Raw genomic sequence first — 26,965 nt, 5'->3', positions numbered from 1 at the left:
AACAACAGGACGGGATGGTTCAGAAACAGGACGTGGATAGGTCAGACAACATGACGTGGATGGTTCAGGAACAGGACGTGGATGGGTCAGACAACATGACGTGGATGGGTCAGACAACAGGACGTGAATGGGTCAAACAACAGGTTGTGAATGGGTCAGAAACAGGACGTGGATGGTTCAGACAACAGGACGTGGATGGTTCAGAAACAGGACGTGGATGGGTCAGACAACAGGACATGGATGGTTCAGAAATAGGACGTGGATGGTTCAGACAACAGGACGTGGATGGTTCAGAAACAGGACGTGGATGGTTCAGAAACAGGACGTGGATGGTTCAGACAACAGGACATGGATGGTTCAGAAATAGGACGTGGATGGTTCAGACAACAGGACGTGGATGGTTCAGAAACAGGACGTGGATGGTTCAGAAACAGGACGTGGATGGTTCAGACAACAGGACGTGGATGGTTCAGAAACAGGACGTGGATGGTTCAGACAACAGGACGTGGATGGTTCAGAAACAGGACGTGGATGGTTCAGACAACAGGACGTGGATGGTTCAGAAACAGGACGTGGATGGTTCAGACAACAGGACGTGGATGGTTCAGAAACAGGACGTGGATGGTTCAGACAACAGGACGTGGATGGTTCAGACTACATGACGTGGATGGGTCAGACAACATAACGTGGATGGGTCAGACAACAGGACGTGGATGGGTCAGACAACAGGACGTGGATGGTTCAGACAACATGACGTGGATGGGTCAGACAACAGGACGTGGATGGTTCAAACAACAGGACGTGGATGGGTCAGAGAACAGGACGTGGATGGATCAAACAACAGGACGTGGATGGTTCAGTCAACAGGACGTGGATGGTTCAGAAACAAGACGTGGGTGGGTCAGACAACATGACGTGGATGGTTCAGACAACATGACGTGGATGGTTCAGACAACATGACGTGAATGGGTCAGACAACATGACGTGAATGGGTCAGACAACATGACGTGAATGGGTCAGACAACATGACGTGAATGGGTCAGACAACATGACGTGGATGGGTCAGACAACATGACGTGGATGGTTCAGACAACATGACGTGGATGGTTCAGACAACAAGACGTGGGTGGGTCAGACAACATGACGTGGATGGGTCAGACAACATGACGTGAATGGGTCAGACAACATGACGTGGATGGGTCAGACAACATGACGTGGATGGTTCAGACAACATGACGTGAATGGGTCAGACAACATGACGTGAATGGGTCAGACAACATGACGTGGATGGGTCAGACAACATGACGTGGATGGGTCAGACAACATGACGTGGATGGTTCAGACAACATGACGTGGATGGGTCAGACAACAGGACGTGGATGGGTCAGACAACAGGACGTGGATGGGTCAGACAACATGACGTGGATGGGTCAGACAACAGGACGGGATGGTTCAGACAACATGACGTGGATGGGTCAGACAACATGACGTGGATGGTTCAGACAACAGGACGTGGATGGGTCAGACAACATGACGTGGATGGGTCAGACAACAGGACGGGATGGTTCAGACAACATGACGTGGATGGGTCAGACAACATGACTTGGATGGTTCAGACAGCAGGACGTGGATGGGTCAGACAACACGGACGTGGATGAGGCTGACAACAAGGCATGCATGGTCAGAAACAGTTCTACTTGGAGAATGTCTTCGTATCTTTATTTTGATTTACTCAGCATTAGGATTGGCTGGTGGTAGGAACATGTCGATGTCAGACAACGATTGCCTGGTGGTAGGAGCTTGTTGATGTCAGACATCGGTTGCCTGGTGGTAGGAACCTGTTGATGTTAGACAATGATTACCTGGTGGTAGGAACCTGATGATGTCAGACAACGACTAGTTAGAGGTAGGAACCTGTTCGTGTTAGATATCGACTGATTGTTAGTTAGAACCAGCTGGTTTCAGACAACGACTGGCTAATGTTAGGAACGTGCTGGTGTCAGGGACCGATTGGCTGATAGTAAGAACTTATATGTATCAGATAACTACCGGCAGGTACAAGGAAATAGCTGGTGTCAGACAACGACTGGCTGGTGACAGGAAGCTTTTGTTATCAAACAACGGCTGGTTGGTGGCAAGAACCTCTTGGTCTCAGGATACGACTGTCTGGTGATTGGAATCTGTAGGTGTCAGAAAATGACTGAGTTTTGGAAAAAAAAAAAAAGAGTTGATGTCAGAAAACAGCTAGCTAGTGGCAAGAACCTGATAGCGCGAGACAACGACAGGCTCGTGGAAGGAACCATTTGGTGGTGACCAGGCAGGTGAGACACAGGTGGTGGTGACCAGGTAGGTGAGACACAGGTGGTGGTGACCAGGTAGGTGAGACACAGGTGGTGGTGACCAGGCAGGTGACACAGAGGTGGTGGTGGCCAGGTAGATGAGACACAGGTGGTGGTGACCAGGTAGGTGAGACACAGTTGGTGGTGACCAGGTAGGTGTGACACAGGTGGTGGTGACCAGGTAGGTGAGACACAGGTGGTGGTGGCCAGGCAGGTGAGACACAGGTGGTGGTGACCAGGTAGGTGAGACACAGGTGGTGGTGACCAGGTAGGTGAGACACAGTTGGTGGTGACCAGGCAGGTGACACAGAGGTGGTGGTGGCCAGGTAGATGAGACACAGGTGGTGGTGACCAGGCAGGTGAGACACAGGTGGTGGTGACCAAGCAGGTGACACACAGGTGGTGGTGAGCAGGTAGGTGAGACACAGGTGGTGGTGGCCAGGCAGGTGAGACGCAGGTGGTGGTACCCAGGCAGGTGAGACACAGTTGGTGGTGACCAGGCAGGTGAGACACAGGTGGTGGTGACCAGGCAGGTGAGACACAGGTGGTGGTGGCCAGGCAGGTGAGACACAGGTGGCGGTGGCCAGGCAGGTGAGACACAGGTGGTGGTGACCAGGCAGGTGAGACACAGGGTGGTGGTGCCAGGGCAGGTGAGACACAGGTGGTGGTGAGCCAGGACAGGTGAGACACAGGTGGTGGTGACCAGGTAGGTGAGACACAGGTGGTGGTGACCTAGGCAGGTGAGGACACAGGTGGTGGTGGCCAGGTAGGTGAGACACAGGTGGTGGTGGCCAGGCAGGTGAGACAGCTGGTGGTGACCAGGTAGGTGAGACACAGGTGGTGGTGTCCACGCAGGTGAGACACAGGTGGTGGTGGCCAGGTAGGTGAGACACAGGTGGTGGTGACCAGGCAGGTGAGACACAGGTGGTGGTGACAAGGCAGGTGAGACACAGGTGGTGGTGACTAGGCAGGTGAAACACAGGTGGTGGTGACCAGGCAGGTGAGACACAGGTGGTGGTGACCAGGCAGGTGAGACACAGGTGGTGGTGACCAGGCAGGTGAGACACAGGTGGTGGTGACCAGGCAGTTGAGACACAGTTGGTGGTGGCCACGCAGGTGAGACAGGTGGTGGTGACCAGGCAGGTGAGACACAGGTGGTGGTGACCAGGCAGGTGAGACACAGGTTGTGGTGACCAGGTAGGTGAGACACAGGTGGTGGTGACCAGGCAGTTGAGACACATTGGTGGTGGCCAGGCAGGTGAGACACAGGTGGTGGTGGCCAGGCAGGTGAGACACAGGTGGTGGTGACTAGATAGGTGAAACACAGGTGGTGGTGACCAGGCAGTTGGGACACATTGGTGGTGGTGGCCACGCAGGTGAGAGACAGGTGGTGGTGACCAGGCAGGTGAGACACAGGTGGTGGTGACTAGGTAGGTGAGACACAGGTGGTGGTGACCAGGTAGGTGAGACACAGGTATTGTCAGGAACTTGTTGGTGTCAGAACACGACTGGCTGGTGGTTATAACTTGTTGGTGTCACATTACGACTGGTTCTCGGTAGTAACTTGTTGGTGTCGGAAACTGAGTGGTTGGTAGAAGGAACTCGTTGGTGTCAGACAACGATTGACTGGTTTTAGGAAACTGTTGGTGCCAGAAAAAGACTGGATGGTGGCAGGAACCTTTTGTCAGATTAGCCTGGGTGACGAAAGTAACCCCTTGGTTTAAGACAACGACCGGCTGGTGTCAGGAACCTGTTGGTGTCAGAAAATGATTGAGTAGTGACAGGAACTTGATGGTATCACACAACAACTAAATGGTAGCAGGAAACTGTTGGTGTCAGGCAGTGACTCAACGGTGGCAGATACCTTTTGATGTCAGACAACAATTTTGTGGTTTCAGGAATTTTGCGGTGTCAGACAACAACTGGATGGTGGCAGGAACCTGATAATGTCAGACAACGACTGGGTGGTGATAGGAACCTTTTGGTGTCAAAAAACGACTAGGTGATGGCATGAAATTTATCTGTCAGACAACAGTTGCATGTTTGCAGAAATCTGTTGGTATTAGACAACAACTTGGTGGTTGCAAGAACCTGTTAGAGTCAGACAATGACTTGTTGTTGGCAGGAACCTGTTCATGTCAGACAAAGACTGGGTGGTGGCAGGAACCTGTTTGCGTGAAACAAGGACTGTGTGGTGGCAGATTCCTACTGGTGTCACACACCGTCTGGGTGGTGGCAGGAATATAGTGTGGCAGTGTAGCAGTTTGGGTAAAGATCAGGGTGTTAACACTAACCCACCTACCCATGGCAGGAGCTGGTGCAGGCCCGGACCACCTGGCGGCTGCGGCGGCCCGCAGCTGAACACCAGAATAACCTTACCCGCAACGACCTGGCGCAGATGGTGGCGGTGGCCAGGCAGGTGAGACACAGGTGGTGGTGACCAGGCAGGTGAGACACAGGTGGTGGTGGCCAGGCAGGTGAGACACAGGTGGCGGTGGCCAGGCAGGTGAGACACAGGTGGTGGTGACCAGGCAGGTGAGACACAGGTGGTGGTGACCAGGCAGGTGAGACACAGGTGGTGGTGACCAGGCAGGTGAGACACAGGTGGTGGTGACCAGGCAGGTGAGACACAGGTGGTGGTGGCCAGGCAGGTGAGACACAGGTGGTGGTGGCCAGGCAGGTGAGACACAGGTGGTGGTGGCCAGGCAGGTGAGACACAGGTGGTGGTGGCCAGGCAGGTGAGACACAGGTGGTGGTGACCAGGCAGGTGAGACACAGGTGGTGGTGACCAGGCAGGTGAGACACAGGTGGTGGTGACCAGGCAGGTGAGACACAGGTGGTGGTGGCCAGGCAGGTGAGACACAGGTGGTGGTGGCCAGGTAGGTGAGACACAGGTGGTGGTGACCAGGCAGGTGAGACACAGGTGGTGGTGGCCAGGTAGGTGAGACACAGGTGGTGGTGACCAGGCAGGTGAGACACAGGTGGTGGTGGACCAGGTAGGTGAGACACAGGTGGTGGTGACCAGGCAGGTGAGACACAGGTGGTGGTGACCAGGTAGGTGAGACACAGGTGGTGGTGGCCAGGCAGGTGAGACACAGGTGGTGGTGGACAGGTAGGTGAGACAAAGGTGGTGGTGGCCAGGCAGGTGAGACACAGGTGGTGGTGGCCAGGCAGGTGAGACACAGGTGGTGGTGGCCAGGTAGGTGAGACACAGGTGGTGGTGGCCAGGTAGGTAAGACACAGGTGGTGGTGGCCAGGCAGGTGAGACACAGGTGGTGGTGACCAGGCAGGTGAGACACAGGTGGTGGTGACCAGGCAGGTGAGACACAGGTGGTGGTGGCCAGGTAGGTGAGAGACAGGTGGTAGTGACCAAACAGGTGAGACACAGGTGGTGGGGACCAGGCAGGTGAGACACAGGTGGTGGTGACCAGGCAGGTGAGACACAGGTGGTGGTGGCCAGGCAGGTGAGACACAGGTGGTGGTGGACAGGCAGATGAGACAAAGGTTGTGGTGACCAGGTAGGTGAGACACAGGTGGTAGTGGCCAGGTAGGTGAGACAAAGGTGGTGGTGACCAGGTAGGTGAGACACAGCTGGTGGTGACCAGGCAGGTGAGACACAGGTGGTGGTGGACAGGCAGATGAGACACAGGTGGTGGTGGCCAGGTAGGTGACACAAAGGTGGTGGTGGCCAGGCAGGTGAGACACAGGTGTGGTGGCCAGGTAGGTAAGACACAGGTGGTAGTGGCCAGATAGGTGAGACACAGGTGGTGGTGGCCAGGCAGGTGAGACACAGGTGGTGGTGACCAGGTAGGTGACACACAGGTGGTGGTGGCCAGGTAGGTGAGACACAGGTGGTGGAGACCAGGCAACTGAGACACAGGTGGTGGCGACCAGGCAGGTGAGACACAGGTGGTGGTGACCAGGTAAGTGAGACACAGGTGGTGGTGACCAGGCAGATGAGACACAGGTGGTGGTGGCCAGGCAGGTGAGACACAGGTGGTGGTGACCAGGTAGGTGACACACAGGTTGTGGTGTCCAGGTAGGTGAGACACAGGTGGTGGTGACCAGGCAGGTGAGACACAGGTGGTGGTGACCAGGCAGGTGAGACACAAGTGGTGGTGGCCAGGCAGGTAAGACACAGGTGGTGGTGACCAGGCAAGTGAGACACAGGTGGTGGGGGCCAGGCAGGTGAGACACAGGTGGCGGTGGCCAGGCAGGTGAGACACAGGTTGTGGTGGCCAGGTAGGTGAGACAGGTGGTGTTGACCAGGCAGGTGAGACACAGGTGGTGGTGGCCAGGCAGGTGAGACACAGATGGTGGTGGCCAGGCAGGTGAGACACAGGTGGTGGTGGCCAGGCAGGTGAGACACAGGTGGTGGTGACTAGATAGGTGAGACACAGGTGGTGGTGACCAGGCAGTTGAGACACATTGGTGGTGGTGGCCACGCAGGTGAGAGACAGGTGGTGGTGACCAGGCAGGTGAGACACAGGTGGTGGTGACTAGGTAGGTGAGACACAGGTGGTGGTGACCAGGTAGGTGAGACACAGGTATTGTCAGGAACTTGTTGGTGTCAGAACACGACTGGCTGGTGGTTATAACTTGTTGGTGTCATATTACGACTGGTTCTCGGATGTATATATATTTTCCATATCATTATATCCAGGGAGTATTTTGTTTCCGTATCAGTATAACTAATGAGTGTTTTGTTTCCATACCAGTATGTCAGAGAGTATATTGTATCCATTCTAATGTATCCAGGGAGTATTTTCCTTCGCTGTCAGTAGTTCCAGGGAGTATAGATTTTCTTTCCAATATATGCAGAAAGTATTTGTCTTTACTAATGATTACATCCAGTGAGTAGCTTATTTCCGTATCAATATACCAAGTGTGTGTTTTGTGTCCGTATCCCTATATGTAAGAGTATTTTGTTTCCTTACCAATATATCCAGGAAGTATTTTCTTTCCGTTCCAATACCTTTAACGCGTTTGTTTCCGTACCATTTTATACATGGAATACATTTTTTCGTTCAAATATGTCCATTGAGTATATAATTTCCGTATCAGTAAATCCAGTGATCACTCTGTTTCTCTTCCAGTATATCCAGGGAGTGTATTGTTTCTGTACAGATGCATCTATGGAATGTTTTGTTTCCATACCTATATATCCAGGGAGTATTTTTCCCTACTAATATATCCAGAGTACTTTTTTCCGTACCAATATATCCAGGGAGTATATGATTCCTGTGCATCCAGAGGGTATCTTGTTTTTGTACCAGTATGTCCAGGGAGTACTTTTTTTTCCTATACATCCAGAGAGTATATTGTTTTCGGACAAATATATCCTGGGAGTATTTTGCTTCTGTACAGAAACATCGGAGGCTATTTTGTTTTCTCTCCAGTACATCCCAGGAATATTTTTCTTCCGTTCCATTATATCTGAGAAGTATATTTTTCCGTACATATTCATTTCCATATTAATACATCTCGGGCGTATCTTTTTTTTTTTTCTATTTCACTATACCTGGGATTATTATATTTCCGTACCAACAAATCCAGTCATTACTTTCCTTCTGTATCGATAAATGCTAGCAGTACATTGTTTCCGTACCAATATATCCAGCGAATATATTGTTGCCGTACCAATATTTCCAGTGAATATATTGTTTGCTTACCAATTTATCCAGGGAGTATATTGTTTCCGTACCAGATTATCCAGTGAATATACTGTATTCGTACCAATATAACCAGAGAATAATTGTTTCTATACCAATATATCCAGGAAGCTTAATTTTTCTGTACCAATACATCCAGGGAGTATTTTGTTTCCACATGAATATATCCGGGGAGCATTTTTTTTGCAGACCAATACCTCGAAGTGGATATATTGTTTCCGTCCCAATATATCCGGTGAATGTAGTATTTCCGTACCAACATATCAAGTGAATATATTGTTTCCGTCCCAATATATACAGTGATTATGTTTCCGTACCAATATATCCAGTGAATATATTGTTTCCTTACCAATATATCCAAGAAGTATCTTATTTCCGGACCATTGTATGCAGAGATTATTTTGTTACCATGCCATATATCCAGGGAGTACATTGTTACCGTGCCAATATATCCAGGGAGTACATTGTATCCGTACCAATATATCTATTAAATATATTGTTTCCATGCCAATATATTTATGGAGTACATTGTTTCCGTACCAATATATCCAGTAAATATATCATTTCCGGACCAATATATCCAGTCAATATATTGTTTCCGTACCAATGCATCCACTGAGTATATTGTTTCCATTCCTGTATGTCCAGGGAGTACATTGTTTCCATATCAATATATCCAGGGAGTACATTGTCTCTGTACCAATATATCCAGTGAATATATTGTTTCCGTAGCAATATACCCAGGGAGTACATTGTTTCCGTACCAATATATCCATAGAGTATATTGTTTCATTGCCAATATATCCAGGGAATACATTGTTTCTGTATCAAAATATCCAGAGAATATATTGTTTCCGTACCAATAGATCCAGTGAATATATTGTCTCCGTACCAATATATCCAGGGAGTACATTGTTTCCGTACCAATATATCCAGTGAATTGATTGTCTCTGAATGAATATATCCAGTGAATATATTGTTTCCGTAACAATGTATCCAAGGAATACATTGTTTCCGTTCCAATAATTCCAGTGAATATATCATTTCTGTATCAGTATATGCAGAGAGCACATTGTTTCCGTACTAATTTATCCAGGAAGTGTATTATTTCTGCACCAATGTGTCCATGGAGTACATTGTTTCCGCACCACCATATGCAGGAAATATTTTAAATGCTCAAGCTGTTTGTATTGCCAATATCTTATTGTCAATATCTTACCATCTATCTTTCAGTTATATTTGCACTATTTTTTAACTATATCTTTGGCACATTCTTTAACGCTTCTCATGTCAGTCACTCACATTATTTACAGCAAGGTTATCCCGTAAGTGTAGAATACTTTTTAGAGTTTGATATACTGTAGTTGGCAAGTGTGAACATTCGATAGAAATCTAAGGTTATTCCTACCGCCAATCTTTACCAAAGTGCCGCCAGTAAGTGACACACTCACGCTTGAATCCAAGTGATACATCACTCACTCAGGCACGAGCCGTCCCATTTAACCCCTCCCCCAGCCCACCACATCCCCTCCCCTTATCCTTACCGCAGAAATGTAGTTCCTCTAAAATGCTGTTTCCTGAGGTTTTCTCTGTACTAGAACTAGGTACCTGATACGTGGCACCTGGTCCTGGTGCTTGGTACCTGGTAAAGTTTGGCTATAGTGTTACCTTACAATGTTATTCAGATCCATTGTGAGATCAGTCATGATATATGATGTTGTCGTGTAACTGATCAGGTGAGGCAGCGATCCTCATGCACCACCCTCCTGGTGACCAGTGATGACCCACACTTCCTGGCAGCCTTCGCTCACCAGTCTCGTGTGGGACGCCTGCTGGTGTGGAGCACCAGGCTCCTGCTGGTGACACGCCTCCCGTCCAGCGACGCCCACCTCCTCCTCAAGCGTCATTGGTCCTACGCCATGATGAACACCATGTTGCTGAATCTACCGCCCGACAGCTGGCCCTACCCACAGTAATGTCCTACCTCCACAGCTGACCATACTACAACTGGTCCTACCCACAGTAAGGTCTCAACTCCACAGCAGACGCTACCTACGTTAAGGCCCCACCACTACAGCTGGCCCTACCCACAGTACCGTCACCACCACCACAGCTAGCCCTACCCACAGTAACATACGCACCCCCAGAGTTGGCTTTACCCACAGTAAAGCCCAACTCCAAAGCTGGCCTTATCTGCGGTAAGGTCCCACCACCACAGCTAGCCCTACCCAAAGTAAGATACCCACCACAACAACTGCCCTTACCCACAATATGATCCCTACCACCATAGCTAGCCCTACCCACAATAAAATCCCCACCACCGCAACTGGCCCTACCTACGGTAACGTCCCACCTCCACAAGTGGCCCTAATTACGATAACGTTCCACCTTCACAGTTGGCCCTACCCACGGTAACCCCCATAGCTGACCTACAGGAAGGTCCCACCTCCAAATCTGGCCCTACTCACTGTAAGGTTCCAACTCCACAGCTGGCCTTACCTAAGATCCCACTTTCACAGCTGGCCCTACCTACACTAACGTCCCTACCACCAAAGATAGGTCCTAGCTCCACAGCTGGCCCTACCCACAGTAAGGTCCCACCACCACAGCTGGCCCTACCTACAGTAAGGTCCTACCTCCACTTCTAGACCTATCCATAGTACCGTCCCACCTCAACAGCTTGCCCTACCCACGGTAGCGTCCCCACCACCAGAGTTGGCCTTACCCAGAGTAACATCCCCACCACAACAGCTGGCCCTACCCAAAGTAAGGTCCCACCTCCACAGCTAGCCCTACACACAGAAAGTTTCCACCTCCACATCTGCCCCTAAGCACAGGAACGTCCCACTTCCATAGCTGGTCTTACCCACAGTAACGTCTATACCACCGCACAGGGTCCTACCCACAATAAGGTCCCATCTCAACAGCTGGCCCTACCAAGAGTAATGTACCACCTCCACAGCTGGCCCTACTCACAGAAAGGTCCCACCACCAAAGCTGGCCCTACCCACAATAAGGTCCCACCTCCACAGCTGGCCGTAACCACATAAAAGCCCCACCTTCAGAGCTGGTCTTACCCACAGTAACGTCCCCACCACCACAGCTGGCCCTACCCACAGTAAGGTTCCACATCCACAGCTACGTACAATAAGGTTCCACATCCACAGCTGGTCCTACCCACACTAAAGCCCCACCTCCACAGCTGACCCTACCCACAATAACGTCCCACCACAAAAGCTGACCCTACCCACAGTAAAGTCCCACTTACACATCTGGTCCTAACCACAGTAACGTCCCACCTCCAATTCTGGCCATACCTACAGTAACGTCCCTACCTTCACAGCTGGCTCTACCCACAGTAACGACCCCACCACCACAGCTTGCTCTACCCACAGTCAGGTTTCACATCCACAATTGGACCTACCTACAGTACAGTCCACCTCCACAACTGGCCCTACCCACAGTAAGGTGCCACCTCCAAAGCTGGGTCTACCTACAGTAAAGACCTACCTTCACAGCTGGCTCTACCCACAGTAACTTCCCCACTACCACAGTTGACCATACCTACAGGAAGGTCCGATCTCCACAGCTGGTCCTACCCTCAGAGAGGTCCCACCTCCAGAGCTATGCCTACCCACAGTAAGGTCCCACCTTCATAGCTGGCCCTACCCACAGTAACCCCCACTACCATAGCTGACCATACCTACAGTAAGGTCTGATCTCCACAGTTGGTCCTACCCTCAGGGAGGTCCCACCTCCAGAGCTGGGCTTACCCACAGTAAAGTCCCACCTTTACAAATGGCTCTACCCTCTATAAGGTCCCAACTCCACAGCTTGCCCTACCTAAGATCCCACCTTCACTGCTGACCCTACCCACAGTAACATTCTTACCACCACAGCAGGCCCTAACCACAGATAGGTCTTAGCTCCACAGCTGGCCTTACCCACAGTAACATTCTTACCACCAAAGCAGGCCCTAACCGCAAATAGGTCCCAGCTCCACAGCTGGCCCTACCTACAGCAAGGTCCTACCGCCACAGCTTACTGTAGATAGGGCTCTACCTACAGTAAGGTTCCACCTCTGCAGCTTTCCCAACCTACAATTACTTCCCCAGCACCAGAGCTGGCCTTGTCCACAGTAACATCCCCACCACGGTAGCGTCCCCACCACCAGAGCTGGCCTTACCCTCAGTAACATCCCCACCTCAACAGCTAGCCCTACCCAAAGTAGGGTCCCACCTCCAAAGCTAGCCCTACCCACAATAAGTCCCACCTCCACATCTGGCCCTATGCACAGTAACATCCCACCTTCATACCTGACCCTACCGACAGTAACATCCTTCCCACCACAGATGCCCCTACCCACAAGGTCCCACCTCAACAGCGGGCCCTACCCACAGTAACGTAACCACCACCCCAGCTGGCCCTACCTTCAGTAAGGTCCCACCTCCACAGCTGGCGCTACCCAGAGCAAGGTTCCACCTCCAAAGCTGGCCCTACCTACAAAAGCTCCCACCACCGGGCTGGCCCTACACACAGTAACGTCCCCACCACCACAGCTGGCCCTACCCACAGTAACGTCCCCACCACCACAGCTGGCCCTACCCACAGTAATGTCCCACCTTCAAGCTAGCCCTACCCATAGTAACGTCAATCCTCTACAGCTTACCCTTCCCACAGGAAGGTCCCAGCTCCACAGCTGGCCCTACGTACAGTCGCGTCCCACCTCCACAGCTGACCCTACCTACAGTAAGGTCCTACCTCCACATCTGGCCCTACTGACAGAAGTGTCCTACCACCACAGCTAGCCCCACCCATATTAAGGTCCCACCTCCAAAGCTGGCCCTACCCACAGAAAGGTCCAACCTCCGCAGTAGGCCCTACCCACAGTAACTTCCCATCTCCACACCTGGTCTTAATCACAGTAAAGTCCCACCTCAAGGGCTGGCCTTACCCACATTAATGTCCCCACCACCATAGCTAGCCCTACCCACAGTTAGGCCCCACCTCCAAAGCTGGCACTACACATAGAATTGTCCCACGTCCACAGTAGGCCCTACTCACATTAAAGTTAGGTTAGGTTAGTAACACAGTAAGGTCCCCACATCCCACAGCTGGCCTTAACCAAAGTAACGTCTCCAACTACCACTGCTGGCCCTACCCACAGTAACGTCCCATCTTCACAGCTGGCCCTACCCAAAGTAACGTCCCCAACCAACACAGCTAGCCCTACCCACAATAGCATCCCACCTCCACAGTTGACCCTATCCACTGAAACATCCCCACCACCACAGCTGGTCCTACCCACAGTAACATCCCACCTCCACATCTGGCCCAACAAATAATAAGGTCCGATCTCCACAGCTGACCCTACCCAGAGTAACATCCACAGCTGGCCCTACCCACATTAAGGTCCCAACCCCAAAGCTGGCCCTACCCACAGAAAGGTCCCACCTTCACAGTGGGCCCTACTCACAGTAACGTCCCATCTCCACACCTGGCCTTAATCACAGTAAAGTCCCACCTCAAGAGCTGGCCTTACCCACATTAACATCACCATCACAGCTGGCCTTACGCACAGTTAGGTCCCACCTCCAAAGCTGGCGCTACACACAGAAAGGTCCCACATCCACATCTGGCCCAACCCACATTAAAGTCCCATCTCCACAGCTGGCCCTCCCCACAGATAAGGTCCCACCACCACAGCTGGCCCTACCCACATTAAGGTCCCACCTCCAAAGCTGGTCCTACCCACAATAAAGTTCCACCTCCAAAACTGACCCTAAACACAGTAACGTCCCACCTTCACAGTTGGCCCTACCCACCGTAACGTCCCCACCACCAGAGCTTGTCCTACCACCAGTAAAGTCACAGCTCCACAGCTGGACCTACCTACAATAAGGTCCATCCTCTACAGCTGGCCCTACCCAAAGTAAGGTCACACCTCCAAAGCTGTGCATACCCACAGTAAGGTACCACCTTCACAGCTGGCCCTAACCACAATAAGGTTCCACCTCCACAATTAGTCCTACCCACAGTAAGGTCCCACCTCCACAGCTGCCCCTAACCACAGTATTTTCTCAGATTTACAGCTGGTCCTACCCAGAGTAAGATAGTGAGGTCCCCACCTCCCACAGCTGGCCTTAACTAAAGTAACGTCCCCACCACTACAGCTGGCCCTACCCACAGCAATGTTCCACCTCCTCAGCTGGCCCTACCCACAATGATATCTCACCTCCACAGCTGTCCCTACCCACAATAACTTCCCATCACCACAGCTTGCCCAACCCACAGTAACGTCCCACCTCCACGTCTGGCCCCACCTATAGTATGGTCCGGTCTCCACACCTGGCCCTACCCACAGTAAGGTCATCACCTCCAGCTGGCCCTACCCACAGTAAGGTCCCCCTCCACAGCTGGCCCTACGTAAAGTAACGTCCCACCTCTACAGCTGGCTTTACCCACGGTAACTTAATCATCAACACAGCTGGCCTTACCCACAGTAAGGTTCCACCTCCGCATCTGGACCTACCTGCAGTAAGGTCCACCTCCACATCCGGCCCTAACCACAATGATATTCCACCTCCAGAGCTGGCCCTACCCACAGTAACGTTCCCATCTCAGCAGCTGGCCTTACCCACAGTAACGTCCAACCTCGACGCCTGCCCCTGCCTACAATAACATCCCACCTCCACAGCTGGCCCTATCTACAGTAAGCTCCCAACTCCACAGCTGGCATTACCTAAAGTAAGTCCAACCTTCACAGCTGGCCCTATCCATAGTAACGTCCCCACCTCAGCAGCTGGCCTTACCCACAGTAACGTCCCCACCACCACGCTGTCCCTACCCACAGTAAGGTCCCACCTCCACAACTGACCCTACCCAGAGTAACATCCCACCTCCACAGCTGGCCCAACCCACTGTAACGACCCCTCCATAACAGCTGGCCCTATTCACAGTAACGTCCCATTTCCACAGCTGACCCTATCCACATTAAGGTCCCACCTTGACAGCTGATCCACAATAACATCCCACTTCCACAGCTGGCCCTACCACGGCAAGGTCCCACCTCCCCATCTTGCCATACCTACAGTCACGTCCCACCTCCACAGCTGGGCCTACCCACAGTAAAGTCCCCACTTCCACAGCTGGCCATATCCACGGTAAGGTCCCACCTCCACATCTGACCCTACCTACAGTAAGGTCCTACCCCCACATCTGGCCCTATCTACAGTAAAGTCCCACCTCAACAGCTGGCCCTACCCACAGTAACGTCCCCACCACCACAGCTGGCCCTACCCACAGTGAGGTCCCACCTCGACATCTGGCCCTACCTATAGTAAGCTCCGACCTCCACAGTTATTCCTACCTACAGTAAGGTCCCACCTCCACAGCTTGCCCTATCCATAGTAACGTCCCAACCACCACAGCTGGCCCTACCCACAGTAACGTCCCACCTCCACAGCTGGCCCTAACCACAGTAAGGTCCCAACTTCACAGCTGCCCTATCCAGAGTATGATCCCCACCTCCACAGCTGGCGTTACCCACAGTAACTTCCCTACCAACACAGCTGGCCTTACCCACAGTAACGCCCCCACCACCACAGCTGGTCCTACCCACGGTAACATTCCACTTCCACAGCTGGCCCTACCTACAGTAACATCAAACCATCACAGCTGACTCTACCCACAGTAAGGTCCCACCCCCATATCTGGACCTATATATATTAAGGTCACACAACCACAGTTGCCCCTACCCATAGTAAGATCCCACATCCACAGCTGGCCCTACCCACAGTAACGTCCCCACCACCATAGCTGGCTCTACCCACAGTAACGTCCCCACGATCATAGCTGGCCATACCCACAGTAAGGTTCCACCTCCACAGCTTGACTTACCCACAGTAACGTCACACCATCACAGCTAGCCCTACCCACGGTAAGGTCCCTCCTCCATAGCTGACCCTACCTACAGTAAGGAACCACAACCACAGCTGGCCCTACCCACAGTAGCGTCCCCACCCCGACAGCTGGCTCTACCCACAGTAATGTCCCCACGACCACAGCTGGCCCTACCCATAGTAACCTCCCCTTTAGGAGACCCTCCTAACATTTCCTATGACTCACCTTCATCAAGTTTTCCTCAGCAATGATCCGCCTCCCATATCATCACCCTACCATATTATCCTGCATCACCCTACCCATATTATCCTGCAGGTCAGCAGGCTGAGCTATGCCACCCCGACCAATTATCAGCTCTTCATGATGTACATCATACAAACTATATGATTAACTTCTGAATATATATAGCACTCATCCTACCCTTCTCACACCGACACCCTACTTCTCCCACACCCTACCCATACTATCAACCTACCTTGCCCACACCGTCACCCAACCCAACCCACACTATCACCCTACCCTACCCACATCATCACCCTACCTTTTCCACACTGTCATCCTACCCTAACCACACTATCACCCTACCCTCCCCACACCGTCACACTACCCTGCCCACACCGTCACCCTGCCATGCCCCATCATCACCATACCCTGACCCATCATCACCTTACCCTACCTCATCATCACCCTACCCAACCCCATCATCACCTTACCCTGACCCATCATCACCCTATCCTGCCCCACCATCAACCTACCCTGACCCATTATCACCTTACTCTGCCCCATCATCACCCTACTCTGTCCCATCATCACCCTACCCTGCCCCATCATCACCCTATCCTGACCCCTGACCCACTAGCACCCTACCCATCCCCATCATCACCCTACCCTGACCTATCATCACCTTACTTGGCTCCATCATCACCCTACCAAGACCCCTCATCTCCTTACCCTACCCATTGTCACCCTACCCTGCCCGCACCGTTACTCTATCCTGCCCCATTATCACCTTACCCTGCCCCGTCATCACCCTACCCTTCTCCATCATCACATTATCCTGTCCCCTGACCCATCATCATCATACCCAGCCACATAATCACCCTACCCTGACCCAACATCACCCTACCCTGCCCACACTGTCACCCTAGCCTGCCCCATCATCACCCTACCAGCCATATCTTCTCCTACCCTTCCCCATCATCATCCTACCATTCCACAGCATCACCTAACCCTGCCCCATCATCACCCTACCTTACCCCATTATCTCCTTACCATGACCAATCGTCACCCTACCCTGCCCAACTATCACCCTACCCTGACCTATCATTACCCTACCCTGCCTCAGCATCACCCTACCCTGCTTCATCATCACCCTAACCTGACCCATCATCGTCCTCCCCTGTCCCATCATCACCCTATCCTGCTTCATCGTCACCCCGACCTGACCCATTATCATCCTACCATGACCCAGTATCACCCTACGCTACCCCATCATCACCATACCCTGCCCCATCGTCACCCTACCATGCTTCACCATCACCCCACACTGACGCACCAACTTACCCTAACCCATCATCACGCTACCCTGACTCATCATCACCCTCCCCGACCCATCATCACCCTACCCTAACCTATCATCACCCTACCCTGACCCATCATCATCTTACCCTGACCCATCATCACGCTACCCTGACTCATCATCACCCTACCAAACCCCATCATCACCTTACCCTGACCCATCATCATCCTACCCTGACGCATCGTCACCTTACCCTGAACCATCATCGCCCTACCCTGACCCATCATCACCCTACTCTGACGCATCGTCACCTTACCCTGAACCATCATCGCCCTACCCTGACCCATCATCGCCCTACCCTGCCCATCATCACTCTACCCTGCTTCATCATCACCTTACCCATCCCCATTATCACCCTACCTTGACCCATCATCACCCTACCTTGACCCATCATCACCTTACTCTGCTCCATCATCACCTTACCTAGCCCCATCATCACCTTACCCTGACCCGTCGCCACCCTACCCCGCCCACAACGTTACCCTATCCTGCCCCATTATCACCTTACCCTGCCCAGTCATCATACTATCCTGCCCCATTATCACCTTACCCTGCCCCGTCATCATACTATCCTGCCTCATTATCACCTTACCCTGCCCCGTCATCATACTATCCTGCCCCATTATCACCTTACCCTACCCCGTCATCATACTATCGTGCCCCATTATCACCTTACCCTGCCCCGTCATCATACTATCCTGCCCCATTATCACCTTACCCTGCCCCGTCATCATACCATCCTGCCCCATTATCACTTTACCCTGCCCCGTCATCATACTATCCTGCCCCATTATCACCTTATCATGCCCCGTCATCATACTATCCTGCCCCATTGTCACCTTACCCTGCCCCGTCATCATACTATCCTGCCCCATTATCACTTTACCCTGCCCCGTCATCATACTAGCCTGCCCCATTATCACCTTACCCTGCCCCGTCATCATATCATCCTGCCCCATTATCACCTTGCCCTGCTCCATCATACTATCCTGCCCCATTATCACCTTACCCTGCCTCGTCATCATACTATCCTGCCCCATTATCACCTTACCCTGCCCCATCATCATCCTATCTTGTCCCCTGACCCATCATCACCCTACCCAGCCACATCATCACTCTATCCTGCCCACGCCGTCACCCTACCCTGCCCCATCATTACCATACCCTGCGCCATCATCACCTTACCCTGACTCATCGTCACACAACCATGCACCATCATCACCCTACCCTGGTCCATCATTACCCTACCCTGATCCATTATCATCCTACCCTGGCCCATCACCTTACCATACCCCATCATCATCCTACCTTCCCCATCATCTCCCTACCCTGCCCCTTCATCACAATACCCTATCCCATCATCACCCTACCATGCTTCATCATCACCCTACCCTGACCCATCATCACCCTACCCTGCCCAATCATCACCCTGCCTCAACCCATCATCACCCTACCCTATCCTATCATCAGCATACCCTGACCCATCATCACCCTACCCTGCCCCTTCATCACAATACCCTATCCCATCATCACCCTACCATGCCTCATTATCACCCTACCCTGACCTATCATCAGCCTACCCTGCCCAATCATCATCCTGCCCCAACCCATCATCACCCTACCCTAACTTATCATCACCCTACCCTGACCCATCATCACCTTACCCTGACCTATCATCACCCTACCCTGACCCATCAGCATCCTACCCTGACCCATTATCACCCTACCGTAACCCATCATCACCCTACCCTGACCCATCATCACCCTACCCTGACCCATCATCACCTTATCCTGACCCATCATCTCCCTACCCTGCCCAATCATCATCCTGCCCCAACCCATCATCACCCTACCGTAACCTATCATCACCTTACCCTGACCCATCATCACATTACCCTGATCTATCATCACCCTACCCTGACCCATCATCACCCTACCCTGACCCATTATCACCTTACCCTAACCTATCATCACCCTACCCTGACCTATCATCGCCCTACCCTGACCCATTATCACCCTATCCTGACCCATTATCACCCTACCGTAACCTATCATCACCCTACCCTGACCTATCATCATCCTACCCTGATCCATTATCACCTTACCCTGCCCAATCATCACCCCACCCCAACCCATCATCACCCTACCCAAACCTATCATCACCCTACCCTGACCTATCATCACCTTACCCGGACCCATCATCACGCTACCCTAACCTATCATCACCCTACCCTGACCCATCATCACCCTACCCTAACCTATCATCACCCTACCCTGACCCATCATCACCCTACCCTAACCTATGATCACCCTACCCTAACCTATGATCACCCTACCCTGACCCATCATCACCCTCCCCTGCCCAATCATCACCTTACCCCAACCCATCATCACCCTACCCAAACCTATCATCACCTTACCCTGACCCGTCATCACCCTACCCCATCATCACCCTGCCCCAACTCATCATCACCCTACCCTGACCCATCATCACCCTACCCTAACCTATGATCACCCTACCCTAACCTATGATCACCCTACCCTGACCCATCACCCTACCCTGCCCAATCATCACCTTACCCCAACCCATCATCACCCTACCCAAACCTATCATCACCCTACCCTGACCCATCATCACCCTACCCCATCATCACCCTACCCCATCATCACCCTGCCCCAACTCATCATCACCCTACCCTGACCCATCATCACCCTACCCCATCATCACCCTGCCCCAACTCATCATCACCCTACCCTGACCCATCATCACCCTACCCCAACTCATCATCACCCTACCCTGACCCATCATCACCCTACCCTCATCATCACCCTGCCCCAACTCATCATCACCCTACCCTGACCCATCATCACCCTACCCTGCCCCTCCCTCACCCTACAGCCTGCCCTTCCACCTGACCCTGTACATCGGAAGTTCAGCATGTATATGATCTGGTGCTGCTGCAGGTGTGAGGTGTCCAGCCACCTGCCCCACGGACCGGCCGGCCCAGGCATCATCAGGCTTGCCACCTGGACCCCACAAGACGGGCTCATCACTCGCTACCCGCTCTTCCCGCCTAAATATTCCAAGTGAGTTTTGTGCTTGATCTCTGTCCCTTACTGGCCAGGTCCCTCACAGGCCAGGTCTCTCGCTGTCCAGGTACCTCATTGGACGTGTCCCTCACTACCCGGGTCCCTCACTGCCCGGGTCTCTCATGAGCCGGGTCCCTCACTGGACGTGTCCCTCACTGCTCGGGTCTTTCACTAACCGTGTCCCTCACTGGAGGTGTCCCTCTCTGCCAGGGTCCCTCACTAGCCGGGTCCCTCACTACACGAGTCCCTAACTGCCTAAGTCCCTCACTAGCCAGGTCCCTCACCCGACGTGCCCCTAACTGCCCGGGTCTCTCACTGCTTGGATCTCTCACCAACCGGCTCCGTCACTGGCCGTGTCAGTCACTAAACATGTACGTCACTGGACGGGTCTCTCACTGGACGTGCTCCTCATTGCCTGGGTGTCTCCTTGGTTTTCTCTCAGGAGTGCCAGTGCCTCACAGGGCTGCTCCTTTACTAGGTGTGTTGCTTAATAGACAGATGCCACACAGGGCGGATCCTTCACTGGACGGGTTCGTCCTAGTGCAGTGAGGGAGGTGACCGGGCAGAACATGGTGCAGGAATACTGGAAAGGCTCACAGGTAAACAAAACTGGTCCGGTGTGTTAGGAAAGTGGTTTTGAAGATCGGGAACCTGAGGTGGGCGTCACCTTACTGGTCGACATGGTTCAGAGGCGATATGAAAAAGCCTCAGCTCCGGCAGGACACCCGAAGGTCGAGCCAAATTGGTCCTTGTTGTGCACATTGGAAACCCTGTATAAAGAGCGGCTGGATGTAAGATAGTCATGTTTCGTGGCGGTAAAGTGGAACAATTGCTCATACGTAGAGTGATTTTTTCTTTTTCTTTTTTTCTATTGAGAGGGGGGGAGAGAAGTGGGGGAACATGGAAATATTCCAGACACAGAAGCAAGTTCATAGAAAGTGGAGAGATTGAGAGCCATATAGCTTCATAAAGGACATGTGAGCCCAGAGGCCAGCAATAGGTGGTTTTGTACCAAATTAAGCTTCCCTCCGGCCCTCACCACCGAGCTGGTATTACCCCATGAAGCAATTTTCTATTCAAAACCCAAACTTTCTTCATCTTTGTAGTACAGGTAAGAAGAATAACCTTGATCATGTCATGACACGGAGTAAGAGATGGGGACACAGGACTAGAGGACAAGAAATAATGAATCTATTTTGATTCAGGTCGAACGTGGGTAACTATTGGTGTGGGAATAGGGTAGCAGATTTATGGTACCAGCAGCTGCCAGTACAGTAGTGGAAGCTACGTGGGCCTTTAGGTAGCTCTAAACTAAGGTTGGATGGGTTATGGGTTCAGGCAGTTGGTTGTGGAGTGGACAGACTCAGGACCTGCCTAGCATGGGGCAATAGGCCTCGTGCAGCGTCCTCACTTCTTATGAATCCTGGAATATGATGATGTCAACTTATGATCATTCTCAGGAAGCCAAAAATCTTACACAGTATAGCAACGACTCTTTCAAAGAGAAAAGTAAACAACTTTATAAATGAAACAATTTCATTTTTCAGCTTTCATGGTGCCACATTCCCTGTAACAGCTCTAATCCTGCCACCTCTCTGGCGCATAGTGGAGGACAAGATGGCTAATGGTACCGTCGTAACCAGGTTCTCCGGACGAGAACACTTCATGTTGCAAACTGTGGCCAGCAAACTGAACTTTACTGTCCACCATTACCGCTGTTACGCCCTCGGTGAGGTACGTACGTCTTTTTCCTTCAGTCTCTCTCTCTCTCTCTCTCTCTCTCTCTCTCTCTCTCTCTCTCTCTCTCTCTCTCTCTCTCTCTCTCTCTCTCTCTCTCTCTTTATATATTTTTTTTTTTTTATACTTTGTCGCTGTCTCCCGCGTTTGCGAGGTAGCGCAAGGAAACAGACGAAAGAAATGGCCCAACCCCCCCCCCCCATACACATGTACATACACACGTCCACACACGCAAATATACATACCTACACCGCTTTCCATGGTTTACCCCAGACGCTTCACATGCCTTGGTTCAATCCACTGACAGCACGTCAATCCCTGTATACCACATCGCTCCAATTCACTCTATTCCTTGCCCTCCTTTCACCCTCCTGCATGTTCAGGCCCCGATCACACAAAATCTTTTTCACTCCATCTTTCCACCTCCAATTTGGTCTCCCTCTTCTCCTCGTTCCCTCCACCTCCGACACATATATCCTCTTGGTCAATCTTTCCTCACTCATTCTCTCCATTTGCCCAAACCATTTCAAAACACCCTCTTCTGCTCTCTCAACCACGCTCTTTTTATTTCCACACATCTCTCTTACCCTTACGTTACTTACTCGATCAAACCACCTCACACCACCCATTGTCCTCAAACATCTCATTTCCAGCACATCCATCCTCCTGCGCACAACTCTATCCATAGCCCACGCCTCGCAACCATACAGCATTGTTGGAACCACTATTCTCTCAAACATACCCATTTTTGCTTTCCGAGATAATGTTCTCGACTTCCACACATTTTTCAAGGCTCCCAAAATTTTCGCCCCCTCCCCCACCCTATGATCCACTTCCGCTTCCATGGTTCCATCCGCTGACAGATCCACTCCCAGATATCTAAAACACTTCACTTCCTCCAGTTTTTCTCCATTCAAACTCACCTCCCAATTGACTTGACCCTCAACCCTACTGTACCTAATAACCTTGCTCTTATTCACATTTACTCTTAACTTTCTTCTTCCACACACTTTACCAAACTCAGTCACCAGCTTCTGCAGTTTCTCACATGAATCAGCCACCAGCGCTGTATCATCAGCGAACAACAACTGACTCACTTCCCAAGCTCTCTCATCCCCCACAGACTTCATACTTGCCCCTCTTTCCAGGACTCTTGCATTTACCTCCCTAACAACCCCATCCATAAACAAATTAAACAACCATGGAGACATCACACACCCCTGCCGCAAACCTACATTCACTGAGAACCAATCACTTTCCTCTCTTCCTACACGTACACATGCCTTACATCCTCGATAAAAACTTTTCACTGCTTCTAACAACTTGCCTCCCACACCATATATTCTTAATACCTTCCACAGAGCATCTCTATCAACTCTATCATATGCCTTCTCCAGATCCATAAATGCTACATACAAATCCATTTGCTTTTCTAAGTATTTCTCACATACATTCTTCAAAGCAAACACCTGATCCACACATCCTCTACCACTTCTGAAACCGCACTGCTCTTCCCCAATCTGATGCTCTGTACATGCCTTCACCCTCTCAATCAATACCCTCCCATATAATTTACCAGGAATACTCAACAAACTTATACCTCTGTAATTTGAGCACTCACTCTTATCCCCTTTGCCTCTTTATATATATATATATATATATATATATATATATATATATATATATATATATATATATATATCATTATTATTGTTATTGCTATTATCATCATCATCATTATACAGAGTTGATGTGTCCCACGTCAGCGAGGTAGCCCCAGGAAACAAACAAAGAGTGGCCCATCCACTCATATTTAGTTATTTGTTATTTATTATGCTTTGTCGCTGTCTCCCGCGTTAGCGAGGTAGCGCAAGGAAACAGACGAAAGAATGGCCCAACCCATCCACTTACACATGTATATACATACACGTCCACACACGCAAATATACATACCTAAATATCTCAATGTACACATATATATACACACACAGACATATACATATATACACATGTACATAATTCATACTGTCTGCCTTTATTCATTCCCATCGGCCCCTCGCAACACATGGAATAACAGCCCCCTCCCCCCTCATGTGTGCGAGGTAGCGCTACGAAAAGACAACAAAGGCCCCATTCGTTCACACTCAGTCTCTAGCTGTCATTTAATAATGCACCGAAACCACAGCTCCCTTTCCACAGCCAGGCCCCACACAACTTTCCATGGTTCACCCCAGACGCTTCACATGCCCTGGTTCAATCCATTGACAGCACGTCGACCCCGGTATACCACATCGTTCCAATTCACTCTATTCCTTGCACGCCTTTCACCCTCCTGCATGTTCAGACCCCGATCACTCAAAATCTTTTTCACTCCATCTTTCCACCTCCAATTTGGTCTCCCAATTCTCCTCGTTCCCTCCACCTCCGACACATATATCCTCTTGGTTAATCTTTCCTCACTCATTCTCTCCACGTGACCAAACCATTTCAAAACACCATCTTCTGCTCTCTCAACCACACTCTTTTCATTTCCACACATCTCTCTTACCCTTACATTACTTACTCGATCAAACCACCTCACACCACATATTGTCCTCAAACATCTCATTTCCAGCACATCCACCCTCCTCCGCACAACTCTATCCATAGCCCACGCTTCGCAACCATACAACATTGTTGGAACCACTATTCCTTCAAACATGCCCATTTTTGCTTTCCGAGATAATGTTCTCGACTTCCACACATTCTTCAAGGCTCGATGAACTTTCGCTCCCTCCCCCGCCCTATGATTCACTTCCGCTTCCATGGTTCCATCCGCTGCCAGATCCACTCCCAGATATCTAAAACACTTTACTTCCTCCAGTTTTTCTCCATTCAAACTTACCTCCCAATTGACTTGACCCTCAACCCTACTGTACCTATTAACCTTGCTCTTATTCACATTTACTCTCAGCTTTTTTCTTTCACACACTTTACCAAACTCAGTCACCAGTTTCTGCAGTTTCTCACATGAATCAGCCACCAGCGCTGTATCATCAGCGAACAACAACTGACTCACTTCCCAAGCTCTCTCATGCACAACAGACTTCATACTTGCCCCTCTTTCCAAAACTCTTGCATTCACCTCCCTAACAACCCCATCCATAAACAAATTAAACAACCATGGAGGCATCACACACCCTTGCCGCAAACCTACATTCACTTAGAACCAATCACTTTTCTCTCTTCCTACACGTACACATGCCTTACATCCTCGATAAAATCTTTTCACTGCTTCTAACAACTTGCCTCCCACACCATATATTCTTAACACCTTCCACAGAGCATCTCTATCAGCTCTATCATATGCCTTATCCAGATCCATAAATGCTACATACAAGTCCATTTGCTTTTCTAAGTATTTCTCATATACATTCTTCAAAGCAAACACCTGATCCACACATCCTCTACCACTTCTGAAAAAACACTGCTCTTCCCCAGTCTGATGCTCTGTACATGCCTTCACCCTCTCAGTCAATACCTTCCCATATAATTTACCAAGAATACCCAACAAACTTATACCTCTGTAATTTGAGCACTCACTCTTATCCCCTTTGCCTTTGTACAATGGCACTATGCAATCATTCCGCCAATCCTCAGGCACCTCATCATGAATCATACATACATTAAATAACCTTACCAACCAGTCAACAATGCAGTCACCCCCTTTTTTAATAAATTCCACTGCAATACCATCCAAACCTGCTGCCTTGCCGGCTTTCATCTTTCGCAAAGCTTTTACTGCCTCTTCTCTGTTTACCAAATCATTTTCCCTAACCCTCTCACTTTGCACGCCACCTCGACCAAAACACCCTATATCTGCCACTCTATCATCAAACACATTCAACAAACCTTCAAAATACTCACTCCATCTCCTTCTCACATCACCACTACTTGTTATCACCTCCCCATTTGCCCCCTTCACTGAAGTTCCCATTTGCTCCCTTGTCTTACGCACTTTATTTACCTCCTTCCAAAACATCTTTTTATTCTCCCTAAAATTTAATGACATTCTCTCACCCCAACTCTCATTTGCCCTCTTTTTCACCTCTTGCACCTTTCTCTTGACCTCCTGCCTCTTTCTTTTATACATCTCCCACTCATTTGCATTTTTTCCGTGCAAAAATCGTCGAAATGCCTCTCTCTCTTCGCTTTCACTAATAATCTTACTTCTTCATCCCACCACTCACTACCCTTTCTAATCAACCCACCTCCCACGCTTCTCATGCCACAAGCATCTTTTGCGCAAGCCATCACTGCTTCCCTAAATACATCCCATTCCTCCCCCACTCCCCTTACCTCCTTTGTTCTCACCTTTTTCCATTCTGTACTCAGTCTCTCCTGGTACTTCCTCACACAAGTCTCCTTCCCAAGCTCACTTTCTCTCACCACTCTCTTCACCCCAACATTCTCTTTTCTTTTCTGAAAACCCCTACAAATCTTCACCTTCGCCTCCACAAGACAATGATCAGACATCCCTCCAGTTGCACCTCTCAGCACATTAATATCCAAAAGTCTCTCTCTCGCGCGCCTATCAATTAACACGTAATCCAATAACGCTCTCTGGCCATCTCTCCTACTTACATACGTATACTTATGTATATCTC

General features: G+C 50.7%; 1 protein-coding gene across 2 annotated transcripts in view; it reads left to right on the top strand.

Annotated features, from left to right (window-relative positions):
• LOC139750646 (ionotropic receptor 93a-like) overlaps positions 1-26,965 on the top strand; it is a 60,184-nt gene that overhangs the window by 10,509 nt on the left and 22,710 nt on the right. For both annotated transcript variants that reach the window (XM_071665323.1, XM_071665324.1), the window contains 4 exons: positions 4,651-4,758; positions 9,748-9,983; positions 20,457-20,579; positions 22,130-22,316. In XM_071665323.1, coding sequence (XP_071521424.1) covers positions 4,651-4,758; positions 9,748-9,983; positions 20,457-20,579; positions 22,130-22,316 — 654 coding nt within the window. The remainder of the gene's footprint in view (positions 1-4,650; positions 4,759-9,747; positions 9,984-20,456; positions 20,580-22,129; positions 22,317-26,965) is intronic.

Source organism: Panulirus ornatus, chromosome 10 (genome assembly GCF_036320965.1).
Source record: "Panulirus ornatus isolate Po-2019 chromosome 10, ASM3632096v1, whole genome shotgun sequence".
NCBI classification, from domain to species: domain Eukaryota; kingdom Metazoa; phylum Arthropoda; class Malacostraca; order Decapoda; family Palinuridae; genus Panulirus; species Panulirus ornatus.
The sequence above is the reverse complement of the archived record's forward strand: the minus strand, read 5'-3'. Positions and strand labels throughout refer to the sequence as shown.